Source organism: Neopelma chrysocephalum, unplaced genomic scaffold (genome assembly GCF_003984885.1).
Source record: "Neopelma chrysocephalum unplaced genomic scaffold, ASM398488v2 Primary Assembly neopelma1_23, whole genome shotgun sequence".
In the NCBI taxonomy this organism is placed as follows: Eukaryota; Metazoa; Chordata; class Aves; order Passeriformes; family Pipridae; genus Neopelma; species Neopelma chrysocephalum.
The window spans coordinates 31,706,152-31,725,272 of record NW_020897691.1 but is presented as its reverse complement, the minus strand read 5'-3'; the positions used below and the strand labels follow the sequence as shown (position 1 = coordinate 31,725,272).

Genomic DNA, 19,121 nt, shown 5'->3' with positions numbered 1-19,121 from the left:
GCGCGGACGGGCGCGCCCTGCGGAAGCTGCCAGTGCACGTGGGGTTGGTGGTGACCGAGGAGGAGCCGAGCTACGCCGACATGGCCAGCCTGGTGGTGTGGTGCATGGCCGTCGGCATCTCCTACGTCAGCGTCTACGACCACAACGGTGAGCGGCGGCGCGGGAGCCCCGAGTCCAGGCCCCCGGCGGTGCCCGCCCCAGCAGCACCTCCTGGCGCGGAGCTAGGGGCCGCCCTCTCCTGGGGTCCCCAAGCCCGGTGCCAGCCTCGGTGCTAGCAGCTCCTTTCCCGTCCCCTGGAGCTGCTTGGCCGCTGCAGCGCTCCTAGCCTGGGGAATGGCTCTCCTGCCCCGGCTCGTGTGTCGGGGTGACCCTGTCCTGCCTGCACACTGGAGGGAACAGAAGGTAGGGCCTTTCTAGAGCCTTGTCCCCAGCCCTGGGCTGGCAGGGGCTGCTGGCATCTGAAAGCATGATGGAGTAGGGAAGAGCTTTAAGTTGCCTGCTCTTATGAGCACTGTTCATGAGCTATATGTGAATTTCCAGAAGTGGATGAATGAAAGTAGCCATCTATTTTCATGTACTCTTATGTGAAAAGACAGGATGGACAGGTAGTTAAACGTAATCATGTGTGTCCTGTGTGCTGCCAGTATCATAAAATTACATTATGTGATCTGCATTTGGTGCTGCTTGGCATTTGAGTTAAGCCTGAGCCAGTGCTTGTGGAAACTTTGGTGTTTTTTTCATATCTGCTATGTGGTTTTATTCATTACTGGGTCTCAGGTGTAAGACTGTTGAACTCTTGCAGGTACGTTGATTCTACATCATGGAGTATCATAAAGATAAGCTCAGAGTTTGGATTTAACAATCTGAAGTAGTCATGCAACAAATCTGTCTTCCTCACTTTTCCTAGTGAGGAGCTAAAACCTTTTTGTCTAAAAACTAAAAGCTTTTTGTCATCAAAAGCAACTGAGGTATGCAGGCTTCTCTTTGAGCATAGGCATTTGTGATTTTTTTAATTTTTATTTTAAACCACCACCATTTATAATTGTTTCACGTCTGATCCTTCATGTGTGAAACAAGACTCAAAGGATTTGCCTTTCACTAGATTCTCTAAGATTATTGTAAGAAACTGGGCTTAATACCAGTCAGCACTTTAAACTGACCATCTGTGCAGGGCTGTTGTGGAACTTGATTATGTTGTGTTTCAGAGGAAGAACACTTCCTCATTTGGAAGTCAAGGAATGATATAAAATACTTGTATAATATCTCAAGGGTACAGAAAACAGTGCCTTCTAAGAAGTCATTTGTATGTTGACAGTTTTTGCTCTCAACTTGGAAAGCATTCAACCAGGTGAAATGCTGCAGAGCGAACATTAGTACCAAAGAAGAATGAGAATTTCCCTCATAGCCTTAAGAGAGACATTTTATTGTGTGGGATCTCTAACTTCCGTCTCACCTCAAGTAGCCTATGGGCAGTATTGTCTTATATGTATGTGTGCTTAGTTCCTTTTTAGATTCCAGCACCGTGCTGCACAAATTATACATCTGAGAACTGGACTGAGGAACAGATGAAGCGGAGAATCGTGTTTCTTGTTGGTTTTGGCTTTCAGCTTGCTTGCTGTGCAACTCTGAGGAGGGAGAAGGCACCAGCCAGTGCTTAGGTAGCCACTACTGCTGAGCTCCTGTCTGACAAGGTGGAGCCAGTGCTGTAGCAGTGTCCAAAGCATTAATTTTTGAGAAGCTACTACTGCTTCTCCAATGTGTGTTGATATCCAGTCAGATCTAAGGCTGACTGTTGCAAGACTACATGTTATGACCAGAAATGAGAGGGTTTTATCCTCTGAAGAGCTGAAATAACCTTGGAGAACAACTGTTGTTGCTAGCAGTTCAGAAAAAAAAAAATTGGATTATTTTCTGCTGTTTCCATGTATTGTTTCATTCATTCTAAAGTTATGTGTTAAGAGGTTTTGCTGTCACCTTTGAGATCTGAAAATATTGCTATGATCTGGTGATTTCATTATCAAAACATATACTTTTCAGTATTTTGTTCTTCTGTTGATCATCTGATACCAGAATATGCTAGTTTATTTGCCAGCTTGAATTCCAATTTGTTGGAGCATAACTGAAGAAGGCAAGACAATGCAGAGAACTAAACTGTTTTAAATCAGTGGCTTTAGGCAAACTTTGAGGGTTGATGAGAACAGCCTGCCATTACAAATCCATGTCCTTCACAGGTGTTCAGTGGGACTGTTTAGGATAGCAGCCACAATTGCTTGTTGCACAGCAGAGCTTTTTAGTCTTGATTTCAGTGTGAGCAAGTAGTTATTCATGTATATTTAGTATATGCTTACTTCTGGTAATAGCACATATGTTGCCTTTCTTTTGGTGCTAAGCTCCTTATGGTGTCTTGATTGAGCATACACCATTTCCAGATAGACTTGTCATTAAGTAGGATGTTGCAGTTGTTGCTAAATCTGGTCGTGAATAATAATGATGTCTGGAACTCTGAGCAGCAACACTGGTATAGTGAAGGTTAATAAAGTCAGGTACAGCTTGTTCTTGTCAGTAGCAGAGGGTGAACCTTAATTACAGTGTGCACTTGTTTCCGTCTTCTCAGATGGTGACTCTTGTGGACTGAAGCTGAGGTGCTTAGTAAGGTTCTGTGTTCGTACAACTGTACCAACTATTGACTTATCAAAGCCCCCACTGATGCTGATTGTGGTGGTGAAGGAAAACCAGTGATGAGTGCTCTCAATCAATGTTAACTGTAGTGAGGTATATTTTAATTTGTTTCCTTTTCCTTCATTTCATGTTTATAGTGCTGAGATTCTTTTGATTGCAACAGAAAACATTGATTGTAAGTGTGGTCTTCCATGGCTGCATTTTCTGGAAGAATTAATGTGTCAGTTTCTTGCAGAAGAATTAAATTCAAAGTGTGTCCTTAATTGCCACCTCTACAGGAAGAGAGAGCATATGAAGTTCTTTGCAGAAGAAGTGCAAGATAAGCTGTTTATTTGTTTATAGTATGAATTTCTATGTTTTTAACAAAATTATTAAATAGGAGGTTGTTTCTATATTCTTCAGTGTCCAATAGTAGCTGTATTCCAGCTGACGCTGGTTTGCTACAGCAGCTGCACCAGTAACTGTAAAGGCAACTTGGCTGGAGTTGTGCAGGGCTCAGAACTGAGACTTTCTCCACTCCCCCAGCACACTTGGAGGCCTAAGGTGGCTGGCTTTACTGCGTCTTGTGTGGAGGGGCCCTTTTCATGATCTCGATTTTCATTGATGTGCAGCAAAGCCATAATAAACTTAATGCTACGGGGAACACCTTGGTTAGTAAATGCAGTTTGACTAAAATTGTAGGGGTTTGATCAAGGATTTATTTCTGTTGACTGCTGTATTGCCAGTCCTATTAGTTGGTAGAAATCCAGCCATCCTGGTCAAGACCTTATCTCTGAGGAAATACTGAAGCCTTCCTGCAGTCAAAAGGCAGTGATTGTGCAATTATGTAGTAGCAGTTAAAATATCTTCTAGGGAGCAGAAGCCTTTGACCAGTGCTATGTACTTTAACTTTTCTGTTTGTTGTTTTGCCACTTGGGAAAGCTTGCCTGAGTGTTACTTCTGTCCACCAGTGAAGCTTTTCTGAAGTAGTTGGGGACAAGTCTGGAGTGATTTTTGGGAGCTTGTTGAATCCTGGTATTTGGGTACTTTGGGTTCTCAAATAGATGCTTCAGGTTGAAGGTTTCTTGTTCTCAATGCAGTGTGACTGTATTGAGAACCTGGGTTTCTTCATCCTAGCTTTAGCTTTCCAGCGAACTGCTTGCTTCTGACCAGTTTTCTCTTAGAAATTCTTTGAAAGGCTAGAGTACTCCAGTATCCAAAAGAAATTATGTAATTAGCCCTAAATGCAGGCTTTTAGTCTCCTCCAAATTAGTTAGTAGTTGTCTGATTTGATCAATCCATTAAATTTTTTGGGTGTGGAGTGTGTTCATTTAACTGGGGAAGATGAGTATGTTGTGGTTTTGCGTCACAGGAACACTTGAGATACTATCACATGGCATCTGCTGTGGGACTTCACCCACGTGAAACTTCGTGTTCAATAATTGCGTTTTGGTGTTGAGTTCTCAGACCACATTTTTTAAAAGGGCTAATGCTAATCTGTAGTAGGTAACGTCTTTAAAGGTATGGGAGATATGAAAGTAGTATCTCTTCTCTCAATTGCTGATGTTCTCCTGTTCTTCTGGTGCAGAATGCCCTTTCAAGAAGAACTGTGTGAGGAATGGCTACCTACAAGGTTCTAACTCGAATTCTTTCTATTTGGTTAGCGCTATCTTAAGTGGCTTTAATCTGGCTGAAATTTAGTTGCTTCAGCTATGTTCAAACTTGAATTAATTTTTTTTTGCTAGGCTCTTGGAATAAAGATATTTTTTCTTCTGGCTTTCCATATCCTGTGAGGTCCAGTGTAGTGACCATGTCATCCTCCATTATCAACCAGCATGATCCAACACAAGGATGTAGGCAAGACTTGGTCATGTCATGTTAAAGAAGTTTCTTGCTTGTACATTCTTTGAAGTGGATTGATTTGACATTTCTCAAAATGCTGATATTTTGATGCTTTAAATAGATCATTACCTCATAACAATTACAATAACTCTTTTCTTGTTAGCACTGGAAGAAGCTGAGGAAAAGCAAATAACTGGAATGCTGTGGCAATATGTTCTTCCCTATGCCCAACTTTGGTTAAGGTGGTCCCTTATAAGGAAGAGCTGACTCTTATTCTATGTTTTACCAGATTCTGCTGCTTTAAGAAGCAGGCTAATTGACAATGTTGAACTTTGAGATGCCACCAAGGCATTAACAGGTGGTGACTGTGGTAGTCTAGTTAGACAAACAAATGGTTGACATCATCAGATGTTTCTCTGTGCCTTGGAAGTTTTTGACTTCTAGTTCACAACTCTTGTCACTTTTGCCTCTGCTGAACTCAGCCTCTTAATTACAAATTTCGTTGGTCGGTCTCTAACCCTAAAGTGCTGCACCACCATGGTTGCCAGCAAAGGGGCCTGGCTTGTAGCTACTGTAAATCCAAGCAAAAGGTATGTGCCCTGGAAAAGACCTGTGTAATGGAGGACTACTGCGGGAAGCTGAAACACTTTTGGTTGGCCTCAGCTCCAATGGGAACTAATGAGCAACAGCATGTTTGCAGCTTCTGTTGTAAAAGCAAGTGTTATCCCTGAAAACAGCTCACAAGTTCTCAGTAGTTGAAAATAAACAAAAACTAACAAAAAACCCAAAACAAACAAAACTAGAATTTTTATACTTTTGCTTTGGGAATTATAGTGCTTAAATATGTGTAATTCTTAGAACATTTCATTTGCACGAATATACACATTTGCACGAACTTGCAAAGGCTTCAGAGTTCTGACTGAACAAAACGATATCTGCTTTTCAAAACCAGAAATTATTTCTAATGAGAAAATAATGATGATTTCATGTTTGTGTTCCATATTAGAAACAGTAGTAATGCTGAAATCTTTTCCACTTAACAGCAAACAGCTGTTGTATTGCTAAAATTTATTAGACCTCTTGTCAAACGTTAACTTTCTGTAACATTAAAATCATGTTATGGACTTTCTTTCAATTTATGTGGGAGACTGAACAAAATTGTAAGGGAGCAGTAAATCAAGACTTAAGTTTTGTTGCTGTTCATTAAAGGAACACTTTAATTCTCTTAGTGAGTTGGTCTACTTGTGCACTTGTTTGCTCTTATTTTTCATGTATAAATTAGCAACAGCATCTTCCAGAGCTAACTTATATTTCCAAGGTTTTAAAAAATGAACCTTGTAGACAAATGGGGGTTTGAGATATTGCAAGGGAAAGGAACATATATCTGAGCCACCACTACGTAAAATGTTTGAAGTCAAATATGAATTTAGCTCATGAACATTCCTTTGACAGGACTGTGTCTGCAGTCATATGCATTCATAAGTGTCTTGTTCACTGAGTGAGAGACAAAACGGTGAAGCAGTAAAGTTCCCAAATGCTCCTAGTTTTAAATGAAGATTTCAGTTAGTTTGGATTTTTACTGCCTTCTGCTGTACTTCAAGGTCTTCTCTTCAGGAAAACTGCATATGTGTCAACGTTGCTGCGTCAGTGGGAATTTAGAAGTGGTGGCCTTTCCAAGAAATGCATACTGAAACTGTATGGTACAACTACAGTAGCTTCCTGCTTATGTTAAACTGCTGTTCTGAGAGCCACACAGGACCTGAGTTTCAACAACTGGGGGGATGGGTGAGATAAATGAGAATAGAAAGGTGATACTCAGATAAATCTTAATAACACATTTAACAAGTCTTCTGTATCTGCTGTATGTTTAAGGACCTTCACTTCAGAGCTGGACCAAGTCCTTTATCTGATGTCTGTTTTTACTGAGCAGCAAACACCTTGGTCTGTTCTTTTGTTGTCCTAAATGTCCTCATTTACTTTAGAGCTGGAGTGAGGATTCTTAAATCTGTTCTTCTGATCTTTGACAGCAATAGTCAAAAACCTTTCGTGAGAAAGTATTTGGTGTTATTAGTGTTGGGTGGAGAAGGGGAAGAAGAGAACAACTACCTGTTTCCCAGATTGGGAGCCTTTCCTAATTATGTCATGTCTTTGTCTGGATACTGAACGTAGTTTTTTTTTTCTCATCTCAAAGTGTATGGAAGTCAAGTGAGTCTTAGAGGTGAAGCACATGTGACCTTGTACAGATTTTAGTTGAAGATGGCACAGGATTAGCAATTGCAGTAGCTGCACTGCTGCTGACTGTAGGTGTAGGGAAGACAATCAGTGCTAACCCTAACACGAAACACTTAGCCAAGCGGAGTTGTATCAAACAGTATTATTCAAAGTATCATTCTCAATTGCTATTATGTATAAATATACACTACAAAGCAGGAGCAGGAAATCTAACAATTTAGTTTAGACTTGACAAAAGTATCTACTTTTTTTTCTATAGGGGTTGGTGTGTTACCAAGATTGCTTGCCTGTAAGCATGTGAAATCAGTTATAAACATCACTAAAACTTCTGTAATGAAATAAAGTATTTTATTTTACAGGAAGTATCCAGTATGGGAGAAAAACCAGATACTTTACCATCTATTAAAACCTCTGATGAAATCAGTAGAAAAGTAGTAACTCATTAGGCCTAAGGGCTAGCATATTAAATAAATACATTGTATCGCTTCATATTGCAAACAAACTCCTGGCGTATTATGGTCTTAATCCACTGCTTATACACTGTTTGACCTCTGCTGATGTGGAAACTTGTAGCAGTTCCAAATGCTAGAACCAGGTTGAGGTGATGAATCATAAGCCTGATCATAAAATTGCATACAAATTCAGTGTGTCTTGTAAGATCAGTGTATGGGCATTTTTAGACTGGTCAACAGAGGTGCTTTTCATAAGGTTTCTGAATGAAACTTGGTAACAACCTCTGAATATAATATATAAAAGCACTGTCCAGTTCCGAACTAATATGCCTAACCATGCTTTTAGATTGTAAATATTTAAGTTGTAACGATTAGTTTCTACTGTGGCTTTTAATTAGAAATTGCTGCATTATGTTTCTCAAAAGCTAGAATTTATTTTAGTACAGGAACCCAAGTATGTTTGGTTAAGCAAACTTTTGTAATTTCCTGCACTCAAAATGTGTCTGCCATAATTATGTACGTATGAAAAGGCCTCGGACTGCATTAACTCCTTGGAATATACAGCTTGTGAAATTCTCTTATTAGGAAATTTGTGGTATTGGCCATGCCGTAAGTGTGGATGGTTACCAAGACCTGAAATGCTGATTTAGTGGTGACTTGCTTTGTTAGCCTGCAGCCCTGGGGTGGAGTAGTAAGTGGTAGCAGACTTAGGCAACGTGGGCATTGAAGAAATTTGGTGTTAATCTGACTTGGTGGTTCTGTGCTGGTAGGTTATTGCTTTCTCAAACTATTGCTAGCATACTAAGGACGACAAAGTAAGTCTTCCACAATTTCAGCTTGCTACTTTAAATCAGGTGGATGAAAGAGGAACAAAAGCATATGAGTTCTTTCCAAGGTTACTGAAATTAGTCATGTGCAGTAGCATTTGCTTTGGATTCTTAACTGTGCTTGTGAACTCCAGTTTGAAACCAGTACTGACTGCTTTTTTCTTCCTGCCTAGTGTCAGATTTGTTTTGTAGCACCCTTTATAGGAGTTGGCTGACATGCAACTTTTTTTAAAGGTATTTTCAAGAGGAATAATTCAAGATTGATGGATGAAATTTTAAAACAGCAGCAAGACCTCATAGGACTAGATTGTTCCAAGTACACAGTGGAATTTGCAAATCAAGACAAAACTAGTCAAGGTAAGATGAACTACAAGGGGGGCTTGTTATGGCTCTAAATTGCTGTATATAAATCATGACTCTGCTTTTACTTATACACATTCCTGTGTACAGTGACCTTTTCCTTCTTTAAGCACTGTTTATCAGAACACATGCAACGTTCCTGGGCTAGTATTAAACTTTGATTATGCTTATTTGTTCTTAACTAACAGCTAAGCATTGCTCTCTCCTCGCCATAGTAATCATTATTGGGTGGCCTGATTCTCCTGTTAGGCTGACTGCTGTGCCATGACCCCTTCAATGCAGCTACCTCAACTCCCCACTGTTTCAGTGAAGTGAATTCTTATACTGAGACTTGAAAAAGCACTGGAGTAGTAGCAAGGGAACTGATGTCAAGTTAACAATGTGTGCACTTCCATTTTCCCACTTTGAGGGGTATGTTTGGAGATGAAGAAGGGAAAGAGCAGAACTGCTGGTTGTCATGGCAATATATAATGACATCAGGAAGGTAAAGGCCATAACTCTAAAAACCAAAAAAATTTGGTGATAGCAGCTTTTGCATGTGGTTAGATGTGGAAGGCAGGAGTATGTTTCAAGGTTAATGTTCCTTATTCAATAGTATCTGCTGTAAGTGTTCATTACTGGAGGTCTGCTGCCTAACATAAATGCTAGAAGTCTGTTCAAAATGTAATAAATCACAAGCATGTACTTAAGAAAGCAGGCATTTGTCTTAAAGGGATAGGCTAGTGCTTGCAGCTGTCCTAAATACGACTCGTAATATTTAAATACATATTGTAATAAAAAGCCAAACAACCCTTATGTTTAAAGACCATCATGGTTCAAAAACTTCTGAAAAGACTACACAAGCTGTAGCCCTTCCAGCTGCATTTAAAATGCTACTGGCTGAGTTTTACTTACCCTACAAGAGATGACAGGGTGCCAAAATCCTTTGTGCCAGTTTTCCAATATAAACTTCAGTGTTGTAGCATGAGCTTGCCTTATGAACACGTTGGCCTAAGGTGCTAGCATTTACATGGAAGCACCCAAGTTTCATGTTACTACTTCTTTATTCCTGTGAGGGTTGAAGTAACCAGCAGAAAATGGGGTAAAGAGGCTGTTAATATGTTAAACTCCAGCATGCTTAGCTGCACTTACCTAAATAAAAATACTTAAGTTCACACCAAATGAACTACTGAGAGACTTTGGATTTCTTGATGGAAAGAGTGCATTTAAGTCTCAGAAACCTTTTGTACTGAAAACTGTGAAAAGCAGAGGTGTTTTCTATTCTCTTTAAAATTTTTATTCTCTCTTAGAAGACTTCAGAGTCAGGTCAGATGCTTCATGCTTTGAACTGAACAAACTGATGTCTATTCAGTTTATTATAATAAACTGCAGTTTTTCACTTCTTCTGAAAAGTAAAATGACATATCTTACACTTATAAACACTGTTAGATAAATATTCTTTAACACAGGACATTTGACAAATCAAGCAATATCAAGGAACAATTATTTTCATTGTGGTGGCTGAGGGTTTTTAGGTGATGAGTCTTTTGGCTGTGCTCTGTGGTCCTTTGCAGTCAAGTTCTACAGTTCTAAAGTATCTGGTTTTAACTAGCTTAAGTTCAGTATAATGTGTTCACACACTAGAATTCAGCTCACTTATTTCAGTTTGGCTGTAGTGCACTATATGTAGCCTTCAGTTTCCTTACGTCTTAGGTACCTTACCAGAACTGACAGTGATGCATCATGTAGTGTGAGAAGACTTTTGCCTCACAATAGTACAGACATTAAGATTGTTATTGTTGTGAGGTGTCCTCTTAAATTGTAGCTATTATTGCTGATAAATAGGTGAATTCTAGACTATTATGTGGTTCCTAGCTTCTCTGTAGCAATCTTAGATCAACATTGTAACTCTTGCATCAATTTTGAAGTACTGCTGGAACATGCTGTGATCACATTGAGGGAGGGCCCTGGCTTAGTCATTGTGACACATGAATGTCCGCAGTACCTGTTAAAAACACCTTTCTGTTTTAAGGTAGGAATTAGATTATTTTTTTTTCTTTTCCCTGAACTGCAGGTCTTTCTGCGTCGCTTACTACCCCTTAGTTTACTATCCAGGCACCTTTCCTCTCAGTGCTTTGCCTGACAGTGTAAGAACCAATGAAGATTCCCTAGGAAACTCTCCATTTCAAGACTGAATTAAAGAAACCCCTTTTCATAAGACTACCCCAAATAGTTGCCTTAAGCTTGTGTTTTAATAATACAGCAAATCCGGAAAACTCTTAACCAGTTCTCTAAGATAGATAAGGTTGGCTAGCTGTAACATATGAAGTAAACTACAAGTTACTTTCAATTGCCTCCTGTGAATATCTAAAGCATATGCAAAAAAATTATATTTCTGTTGCTTTTAAACTGTGTTTTGTACTTTCAGTTTTAAAATGCCAATCTACATTGAAGGTGCTGTCTCCAGAAGATGGAAAAGCAGATATAGTAAAAGCTGCTCAGAACTTCTGTCAGTTGGTAGCACAGCAGCAAAGAACACACACAGACCTGGATGTGAATGTGTTAGACAACTTATTAAGTAGTAAGTATAATATGGTATATAGGAAAAGAGTACTTGAACCATAACAGATTTGATTTGTAGTATATTTATTGCTTGGAATGTATGCATCTTGATGCTTAGTCTATCAGAATAAGTTATGATTATGGCTTTCAGTCTTCTGTTAAAAATTTCTTACTGGTTTACTCTTCTTTAAGTAGAAAAAGGAGACATTAAGCTAAATTGCAGAGTCTTGGCTTTTCAGAGTTTACAGCTTCTGTGGTGTGTTCTGCAATGAGCTTTCTGAAAAAAGTACTGCTGGGATCACCTAACATTAGACTATTCTAACTAAAGTTAACTTCTTGCAAGTTAGTGTGCTGCAAATGTGGGTACACACAGAGTCTTTTCCAGATCTGGTTACAGTGATTAAAGCTGTTACTGCTGCCTGACTACCACCCTGAGTGCAAATGAGAGAGCACCTGATGATCTTTTGTTGCTGTATAACCCACACTAGTTTAGTTTCCTTCATTACTAATTCATGCAGGTTACTGACTCTGTGCTGAGGTGTGTGGCTATATGCAATAGCTGTGAAAAGGGCAGGGCTGCTCTAAATACCACATCTAGGAAAAGTAGTTTCGAACAAGTGTCCACTTTTCCAGTGGTACTAGGGAGCTGTAATAAGTTGCTCAGCTTTCCTTGGTGATCAATGCATGTCGATTGCAGCTGTAATTAGCTTGGCAGGGTTCAAGTTTTGGGTTGCAGACTTCAACTTGGATCCCTGCAAGCACATTATTGTAGTGTGGCTTCCATTAATTGGACTGTAGAGAGTGATTTCTGTTTTTCAAGTGGGTGGTCAGCTGAATTGCTCTGTGAACGGACTTCCCTGTCAGTTAGGACACTTCAACCTGAATTCTGTCCCTCTTGTCAACATGCTACATCAGAGCTTCTCCTGTAGCAGAACTATTAAACGTATTTACTAAGACACCTTAAGAAGTAACTTAAGACATCTATCCTGTTATACCCCAAAGGCAATTTAAGGAAATTAATAATTGCTTCTTTACAACAGTCACTATTTAAGTGTTGAACTGGTGACAATTGATACCCGTCTATCTATTTTGGCCAGTTATATTTAACTGAAGGTTTTCAAACACTTGTTGGGGATCTTCTGTCTGTGTAAGTGTCTGTATATATTATAAGTATTAGGTCCAGTCTTAAAACAAGCGTATTTATTTTTGAAGTATTGCATGCTAGCTGAGCATAGAAGGAGAAATCTCCTAGACTTTTAACCTGTCAAAACTGCAAACTTTGAAAACAGGCTGCTTAATCTATGTGGCTAATAACTGAGGATAATATCTATAACTAGTCCTGTTTATTAATTTGCTTTGGTTTAATGTTTAGGACATTGTTGTAGGTGAAGTATTCTTTCATGACTTATTTAGCAGCCATTTGTGAAACCTCATTTTAGTTGTAGGCAAATTTAGTTTCTGTGCATCCTTAATGAAACAGTATCAAGTGCAGACATCTGTGAGTTACTGACCTAAGTTGAGAATGAGTTCTGAAAACCAATACTTGAGTAGTTATATTTTTAGGGTTTGCATTCATGGTGTCTTCTGTAAGTTCTGGGCTTTCACATTTTGATTTAAATACCTGATAATGTAGTTTTTAAACTTTCTGTTCATGTTTAGGATGCAGTTATTGAAGCCTAGTCGTAAAATGGTATGGCTTTTTTCATTCTTAATCCAGTCATGCAATTAATTCTTACAGCTTGAGTTTTCTGCAGTGTCAGAGCACTTTCTTCTGAGCAATGCCTCAGCTAACCAGCTTGTTTTCAAAAAATGTAGGTGCCAGCTGCACTGTAATATTGTCTCTACTTGCCATCTGCCTTACAGTAAAAAACATAACTATCAGTTAAGGCTGCTCAAGTTGCCCTGTAAAGTCTATGTGGAGAAAAGTTGTGCTGTCAGCTCTACAAATTCCTTCGTGTTCCCCTTGCACAACTCCTGACCTAGAAGGGATGTTGCCAGATTCCCATCCCTTGAGTATGCAAGTCTTTTGGCCTCTATTTTTTTAAAGCCTGCTCCCAAATCCTTCTCTCTTGTGTGTGCTAAACTTGAAGACTGCTGTAGCTCTAGCGGCTCTGAGGGAGCTTCCAAATGTAAATTATATGTAGTGCTGATATGTTTAGTTAGAGAAATAGGTGTAGAGTGGAAAGCACAGTGTACTGTGTTTTTTAATAGGCTGTTCTGACAGTAATACTACAGTGTGCATTTTCATTTTCCTTCAGATAGGAACCAGAAGGAAATGTTAGAATTAACTGGGCTCTCTGAAGGTCTTTTCCTGTTTGAAAAGCCATTGCACTATTGAAGATCCTGCTGCTGAACCAGCAGAGGAGTACTCAGCTACTGAATCAGCTGATGAGTAAAGCTGTTCACTTCCTCCAGAGTCCCCACTTCTAAGTATTCACTGCTTCCCTGCAAAGCTCTTTCACACTAACATGCTAGCTTCTGAACACATAAGTGGCTTTTGCTTTACAATTTTTTTCTTAACTTTGAGATAAGATTGGACCGTGGCACAATACACTTGTATCTAAATTTCATCCTTCCCTAGAAATGCACGTGCTTTTACCTCTGGTAAAAGGATGACTATTGTGATGATTCAGTGGGGAGGGAGAATGTGAATATGAACTTCTTGAAGTCTCCAGCTTCAGTTTGAAAACCTGGGTGGAGCAAAATCTGATAGGACCTTAGTTAAGCTGCTCTACAACTAAACTGGAAATTTTAAAAGGCTCTTGACTGCTTTTGTTTAGTGTTGTTTTTTGTTTGTTTGTTTTTTAAACAAATGAGAAAAAACACATGAAGTTTGGAGCAAATAGGCAGTATTAAACTTTATCTGCTAGAGGTAGTCATTATGTAGTATAAGCACTCTTGCAGCTAACTTGCAGAATTGGTGAATAATGGAAGGGGTGACAAGAAATAGCATGCAATAATCATGACTAATTGCAGCATGATAGCAAAGTAGGGTTTTGACTGCTGGAATGCTTTTCATATGAGCTAGGTAGGTGCAAGAAAAACAGCCTAGCTTCTTGGGTCCCCTTGGGGTGCTCTACTGGTTTTCACATGTTGCTCTAATCAACTTGCCAGAATGAACAGGAAAAGCTGGACTCAAGCTGTTCATTCTGAGCCTATTTCCTGTCTTCCAATTTTAGCCTGGAGTAGCCTAGGTACTGCAGAAATATATGGAAGAGAGACAGAGGCAGTAGTGTTTGGCCACTGATTATCTTCAACCTCAAGAGATGAGTAGGATGCTCTTACTAAGGAAATGACAGTGGCTGGGTTTTTAAGGTATGGGTAATAAGAGTGTGGGCACCTGGTGAAATTCATCAGTGTTATCTAGCTCTGCCCTGAAATGGGTCATGATGTCCACATAGTAACAGAGGAAAAAAAAATACTGCCCTGTTCTTCCTCACTCATATCACCAGAAAGATATCAGCTGCAACAGTTTGCTTGAAATTTTGTAGTAAAAGTTGGTTTTAAAACTTCTGTGTAGCCCCATACTGAGAAAGAGATGAGTCATCTAACAGGGTATTATTTTTTTCAACTTGTTTCCTTGATGGTCTGTAATATCAAGTTGTTCTTCAGTGACATCTCCTTAAGCTTTTTTTGTGTTAATAGTCCTTTTACTTGACTGCGGCTCCATGTAGTTGAGTAAGGACTGTAGTAGTTAGGATCAGGGTACAGCATGTTTTATGCTACTAAAATAGAGTTTGCCAAGGCAAAACTAGAGCAAATCAGATTAAACTGCATTGTTAAGGTTTGCTGTTGTTCGAAACAATGTAACTGTTCCTGTCACTTCCAAACGAAGTCCCTATAAACTACCTGGCATAAAAATAACAGTCCAGCTGGGCCTGCAGTGGCTGCCTAAGCTTTTGTTCAGTTGATTGTGTCAGACGTTTCAAGATCAGTCTGTCCTCTTGAGCTTTTATTTGTTAACTTGTCCTTGGGAGCTTCATTTAAAAAAAAAAGGGGGGGGAAAGCATTTACTAAAAAAGCAAATGCCTTAGGGTTTAGAACTAAAACAAATCCTCTGAATTAAATAAAACCTAACTTGTTATTACAGGTACAAATGGATTTCCTGATCCTGATTTAGTCTTGAAGTTTGGTCCTGTGGACAGCACATTAGGATTCCTTCCATGGCACATCAGACTGACAGAGATCATGTGAGTTGCTTACAAATGCTGTGAAACAGACTGGAATAATATCTAGCTAAACAAGTGTTTATGTTTATGTGACTTAGCTTATGGAAATAGCTGTAAGAGAAGATTTATCTAAACAAGGAGATAGATTTGAGGGTGTTTAAAAGTTATTAAATGAAACCTGTCAACCATTCGTTCTTGTTTTTTTAGTCTTGATTAGGCAACAGCAGACTTCATGCTTCAAGTTTAAGGAATAACTTCTGTCACCATCTAGTCTCAGTGATCAGTGTTCCTTATGTTGATTTTGAGTGGCTTACAGGTTTCTAATGGGGAAAGTAAAGATATAATGGAAATATGATAAAATAAGGTGATCGTGCGTCTGGATTACTTTCCAATTTTATCAATAACTGAACTGACTGGATTTGCTGTACTTCTTAAATCTAAAAGAATTTATAGGGCATTGAAGTATCAGGACACACCTTTGTAGCTCCAGCTTTCTCACTGATTTGAAGGGCTGTGCGCTCAGGAGGCTTTGATTTAGAGGGTGACAGAATATTAACAGCTGGTTTAGTTACTAGAGTTGGGTGACAATAACCATGCTGAGAACAACTTCACAAGTTTACTCAGACAATAGCTTGCCTTTAATGATATTCCTGACTGGTCACACAAATAATATGTTTATAAAAGCATATTTTAACTTTTCTATCTTGCTTTCTCAGTTCTTTGCCTTCCCACCTAAACATCAGCTATGAAGAATTTTTCTCTGCCCTCCATCACTATGCAGCCTGTGAGCAACGCTGGGGAAAGTGACTTCTGGCTGAGCACATGGAGTCAGGCTTTCTATGGGAAGGAATTGATGTCTGTTTACAAGCACCTGTGACCCATAAGTTTGGTTCATAGTCCTTTCTTAATTTATCAAAAAATTCAATAAAGTGTCTTACCTTTCTAGACAGTCTGTGTGAATGCGTCAGAATCTATGGGAATGGGGAATACACAGATTTCCTGTATGAAAAAAGACAGTTGTAAGCAAAGCTGTTCAAAGCTGAATTACTCTCACTTTCATGTCCAAGTGACCAAAAGAACATGCAAGAATTAAGTTTTGTGAAATCTACAGGACAACATAAATAGGAGTTCCATGCCTTGAAGGTCCTTAAATCCAAGAAAGAACTCTCATCTTTGTTTCTTCTTAATTCTTCATGGTCAGGCATTTCAGAGCTAATGGTTTATCTTCGCATATATTTACTATGTAATATGTGAATTCCAGAGAAGTTGGTTCTGTTAACTGAGAATAGAGACTGCTACTTGGCTGGGATGACTAAGCCAGTTGTAGGTGTCAAGTTCTAGAAGAACTAAGAAAATTCCATAAGAAGGAATGGAAGCTTCTATGGTAAGTGAATTAGGCAGTCTGTGTAGGACTAGTCATCTTCTCTTTTTTTTTTTTTTTTCACCCCCCTCTTTGAGATGGAATGAAGGTATTCCCTACAGTCTTGAGTGAGACATCTCTTAGTTTCAGTTCAGTTTTCATAGGGAATAAGCATAAACAGTACTATGTATTGTTTGTATACCTATTTGCCCCATAAAATGCTCACTTAAGGTAACAAGCAGGCTAAGGCTCTGGCATCACTTGCTGAAAGATTTGAAAACAAACTGGGTCAACTTCCATGGATAATGTGACTCGCTTCTTCTGTACCCAGCAAGGGAGACTGCTTAAGCCTTTAATTAGGTTTGTTGCGAACTGAGCATTACAAGTTTGAATGGGGGTCTGCAGCAGACAAGATGGAAGATGAAGTGAAGCTTCACTACAATATCTCAAAACTGAGATAATAGATATATTGGCTAAATGGTCTTCATCTTGGAATGCCCTGTTTGAGTTACATTCCTATTGTTGGAAGTAATTTGAATTTAAAAGTTTATGGCAGCATTTGGACAAAGCAATATCTTTAGAGCTGTATTACTGGAGACTAATACTGCAGCCTTTTGCCTTGCAGGCTGTAGAACTGTTGGACGCTTCATTCTGGAAGTGTTTCCTGTTTCCCTCTCCCCCCCACCTTTTCAGAATGAGTGGCTTTATCTCCTTTGGGATAGCCATGTCACTAGAAGGGAAAACAACTGCTTTTTGAAAGGGAATTGTCACATTTTGAATGAATGTCTGCCTCATTGTGAAACAGTGTATATTAACTGTTGTTGCTCAATGTAATGTTACAAAGCAGATTGCATAAACTCTTAGCTGCAGTTTTTCATCACACCAAGATCAGATTGCAATTACAGGAGACCTGTGGTCTACTTTATCTTATAAAAAAGAAAGATATGTTTATTCAATTAACTAATGGTTTTGACATCAAATTGCTTTCCATATGAGCTGGAATGCTCAGACTAACATTTGCAAACTGCTCTCTTGTGTGTGCCAGGTCCTATATTGCACGGAAGGTCAACAATGCAATGTTTTCTGGGTTCTGTCATTGACATAGGCAAGTTTTCTCACTGAATGTTAAGTTTAACTTTTTTGTGGGGAGTGGATAGCCTGTTGCAGGGTATCTGGAGTATTGAAATATATCTGTAATATGAATTTGTTTCATTAAAATGTAAGGTTGTGTTTAATTTGCCATATGTAAGTGTTACTGTGTCACTGAAGCAGTTCTGGTGCTGGCAGTAAAGATATAAAATGGGAAAAGCTTAGTGTAGCCCTCAAAAGTAATGTATTTTCTATATTTGTATCAAACTGCCAAAGAATACTTTTAATACCTGAGTTCCCCTCAGTTCTCAAACTTCTGCATATCTCAGCTAAAAAGATTTGTTTAATATTGGAGACGGATCTTAAGGCCTAGGATTTGTCTATAGAGAATTGCTTAATGAAACTAAAATGATTAGTTCAGCTGCATTTGATTCAACTTAATCAAATCTCTTCTGATGGCTAGTTTAATTGTGAATTAAGTGTTCCTCCTGGAATTACTGTAGTTGAACTAATCCCCATTATCACTTTGTTGGGATTATTTTACTGTCCCTGTGTGGGCAATCTTCAGTGAGGTGTGCCAAATGCACTGTGCATATCCATGACTTGATCTCTGAATGTACATCCTTGCAGTTAGCACCTCACCCTAGCTTGTTCCGTGTGAAGGTCCGTGGTATTGCTATAACATGCTGTTTGGGTACTTGTACCTAATATGTAAAAGGAGTTTTTATGATTAGGGAATCAATTTATTGAACTTTATTATTGACAGCTGAATCTGTAAAACAAGAAATCAATAAAAGACTATAATCTTTCTACAGGCTATGGTGATACATGAATACTTCCGGAGGTTTGGCTGGGGAGATGTAGCCTGATTGATGTTGCTACATCACTCTGGAGAAGTAGAGAACTTCAAATGGTGTGCTCTTTTTTGTTCTTAAATTACTTTTTGTAATGTAAGAACTGGACAACTTTTTTATCTACCACTTCCAATTCATTAGAAGCTCTTATGAAAGCTTTCATAATAAAGCATTTACTGTAAAAATATTTCTTTGATCGTCCTGGGAACTTGCTAAACTTGTTCTTGGCTACTAAAAAGCTTGCTTCCTCTCCCTGCTGCTGAGTCAGGACCGAGCCATGAGCTGTGCTGGGCCTCCTGCCAGCTGTGTGCTATGAAGCAGGGTGAAGTGGGGATGTGACGTGGCAGAAGCCTGTGCAATCTGAGTAATGTGTGGGCACTGAGCATGGAAGGGGTGGATAGTGTTCAGGTAGGTTTTGAAACACACTGGGAATCATGGTGACAAGCTGACCATAAGCCAACCTACAACAAACACCAGCAATCTCCTAGCTTGTGTTAGGAAGAGTGTTGCTAGCAGGTCCACGGAGTTGATCCTTTCTACTTGGATCTTGTGAGACCTCTGGAGTGCTGGGTTCAGTGCTGGGCTTCCTTGGTACAAGAGAGACATGGACCTAGTGAACCCAGTCCAGCGAAAGGCCATGATGATGATTAGGAATAACATCTGTTAAAGGAGGGGCTTAGAGCTGGAACTGTTCAGCCTGGAGAAGGCTGAGGAGGGACCTTACCAACATGTACAAA

General features: G+C 39.3%; 1 protein-coding gene across 4 annotated transcripts in view; it reads left to right on the top strand.

Annotated features, from left to right (window-relative positions):
* NUS1 (NUS1, dehydrodolichyl diphosphate synthase subunit) overlaps nucleotides 1–18,342 on the top strand; it is a 23,758-nt gene extending 5,416 nt beyond the window's left edge. The window contains exons 1-5 of one of the 4 annotated variants that reach the window (XM_027692524.1): nucleotides 7–147; nucleotides 8,246–8,368; nucleotides 10,779–10,931; nucleotides 15,003–15,102; nucleotides 15,798–18,342. In XM_027692524.1, the coding sequence (XP_027548325.1) occupies nucleotides 81–147; nucleotides 8,246–8,368; nucleotides 10,779–10,931; nucleotides 15,003–15,102; nucleotides 15,798–15,888 (534 nt within the window). In that variant the 5' untranslated portion in view covers nucleotides 7–80 and the 3' untranslated portion in view covers nucleotides 15,889–18,342. Of the gene's footprint in view, nucleotides 1–6; nucleotides 148–205; nucleotides 403–4,408; nucleotides 4,516–8,245; nucleotides 8,369–10,778; nucleotides 10,932–15,002; nucleotides 15,103–15,797 lie in introns of those variants that run through there. The other 3 variants (XM_027692548.1, XM_027692532.1, XM_027692541.1) reach the window with 3 other exon arrangements.
* Nucleotides 18,343–19,121: the final 779 nt, after the last annotated feature.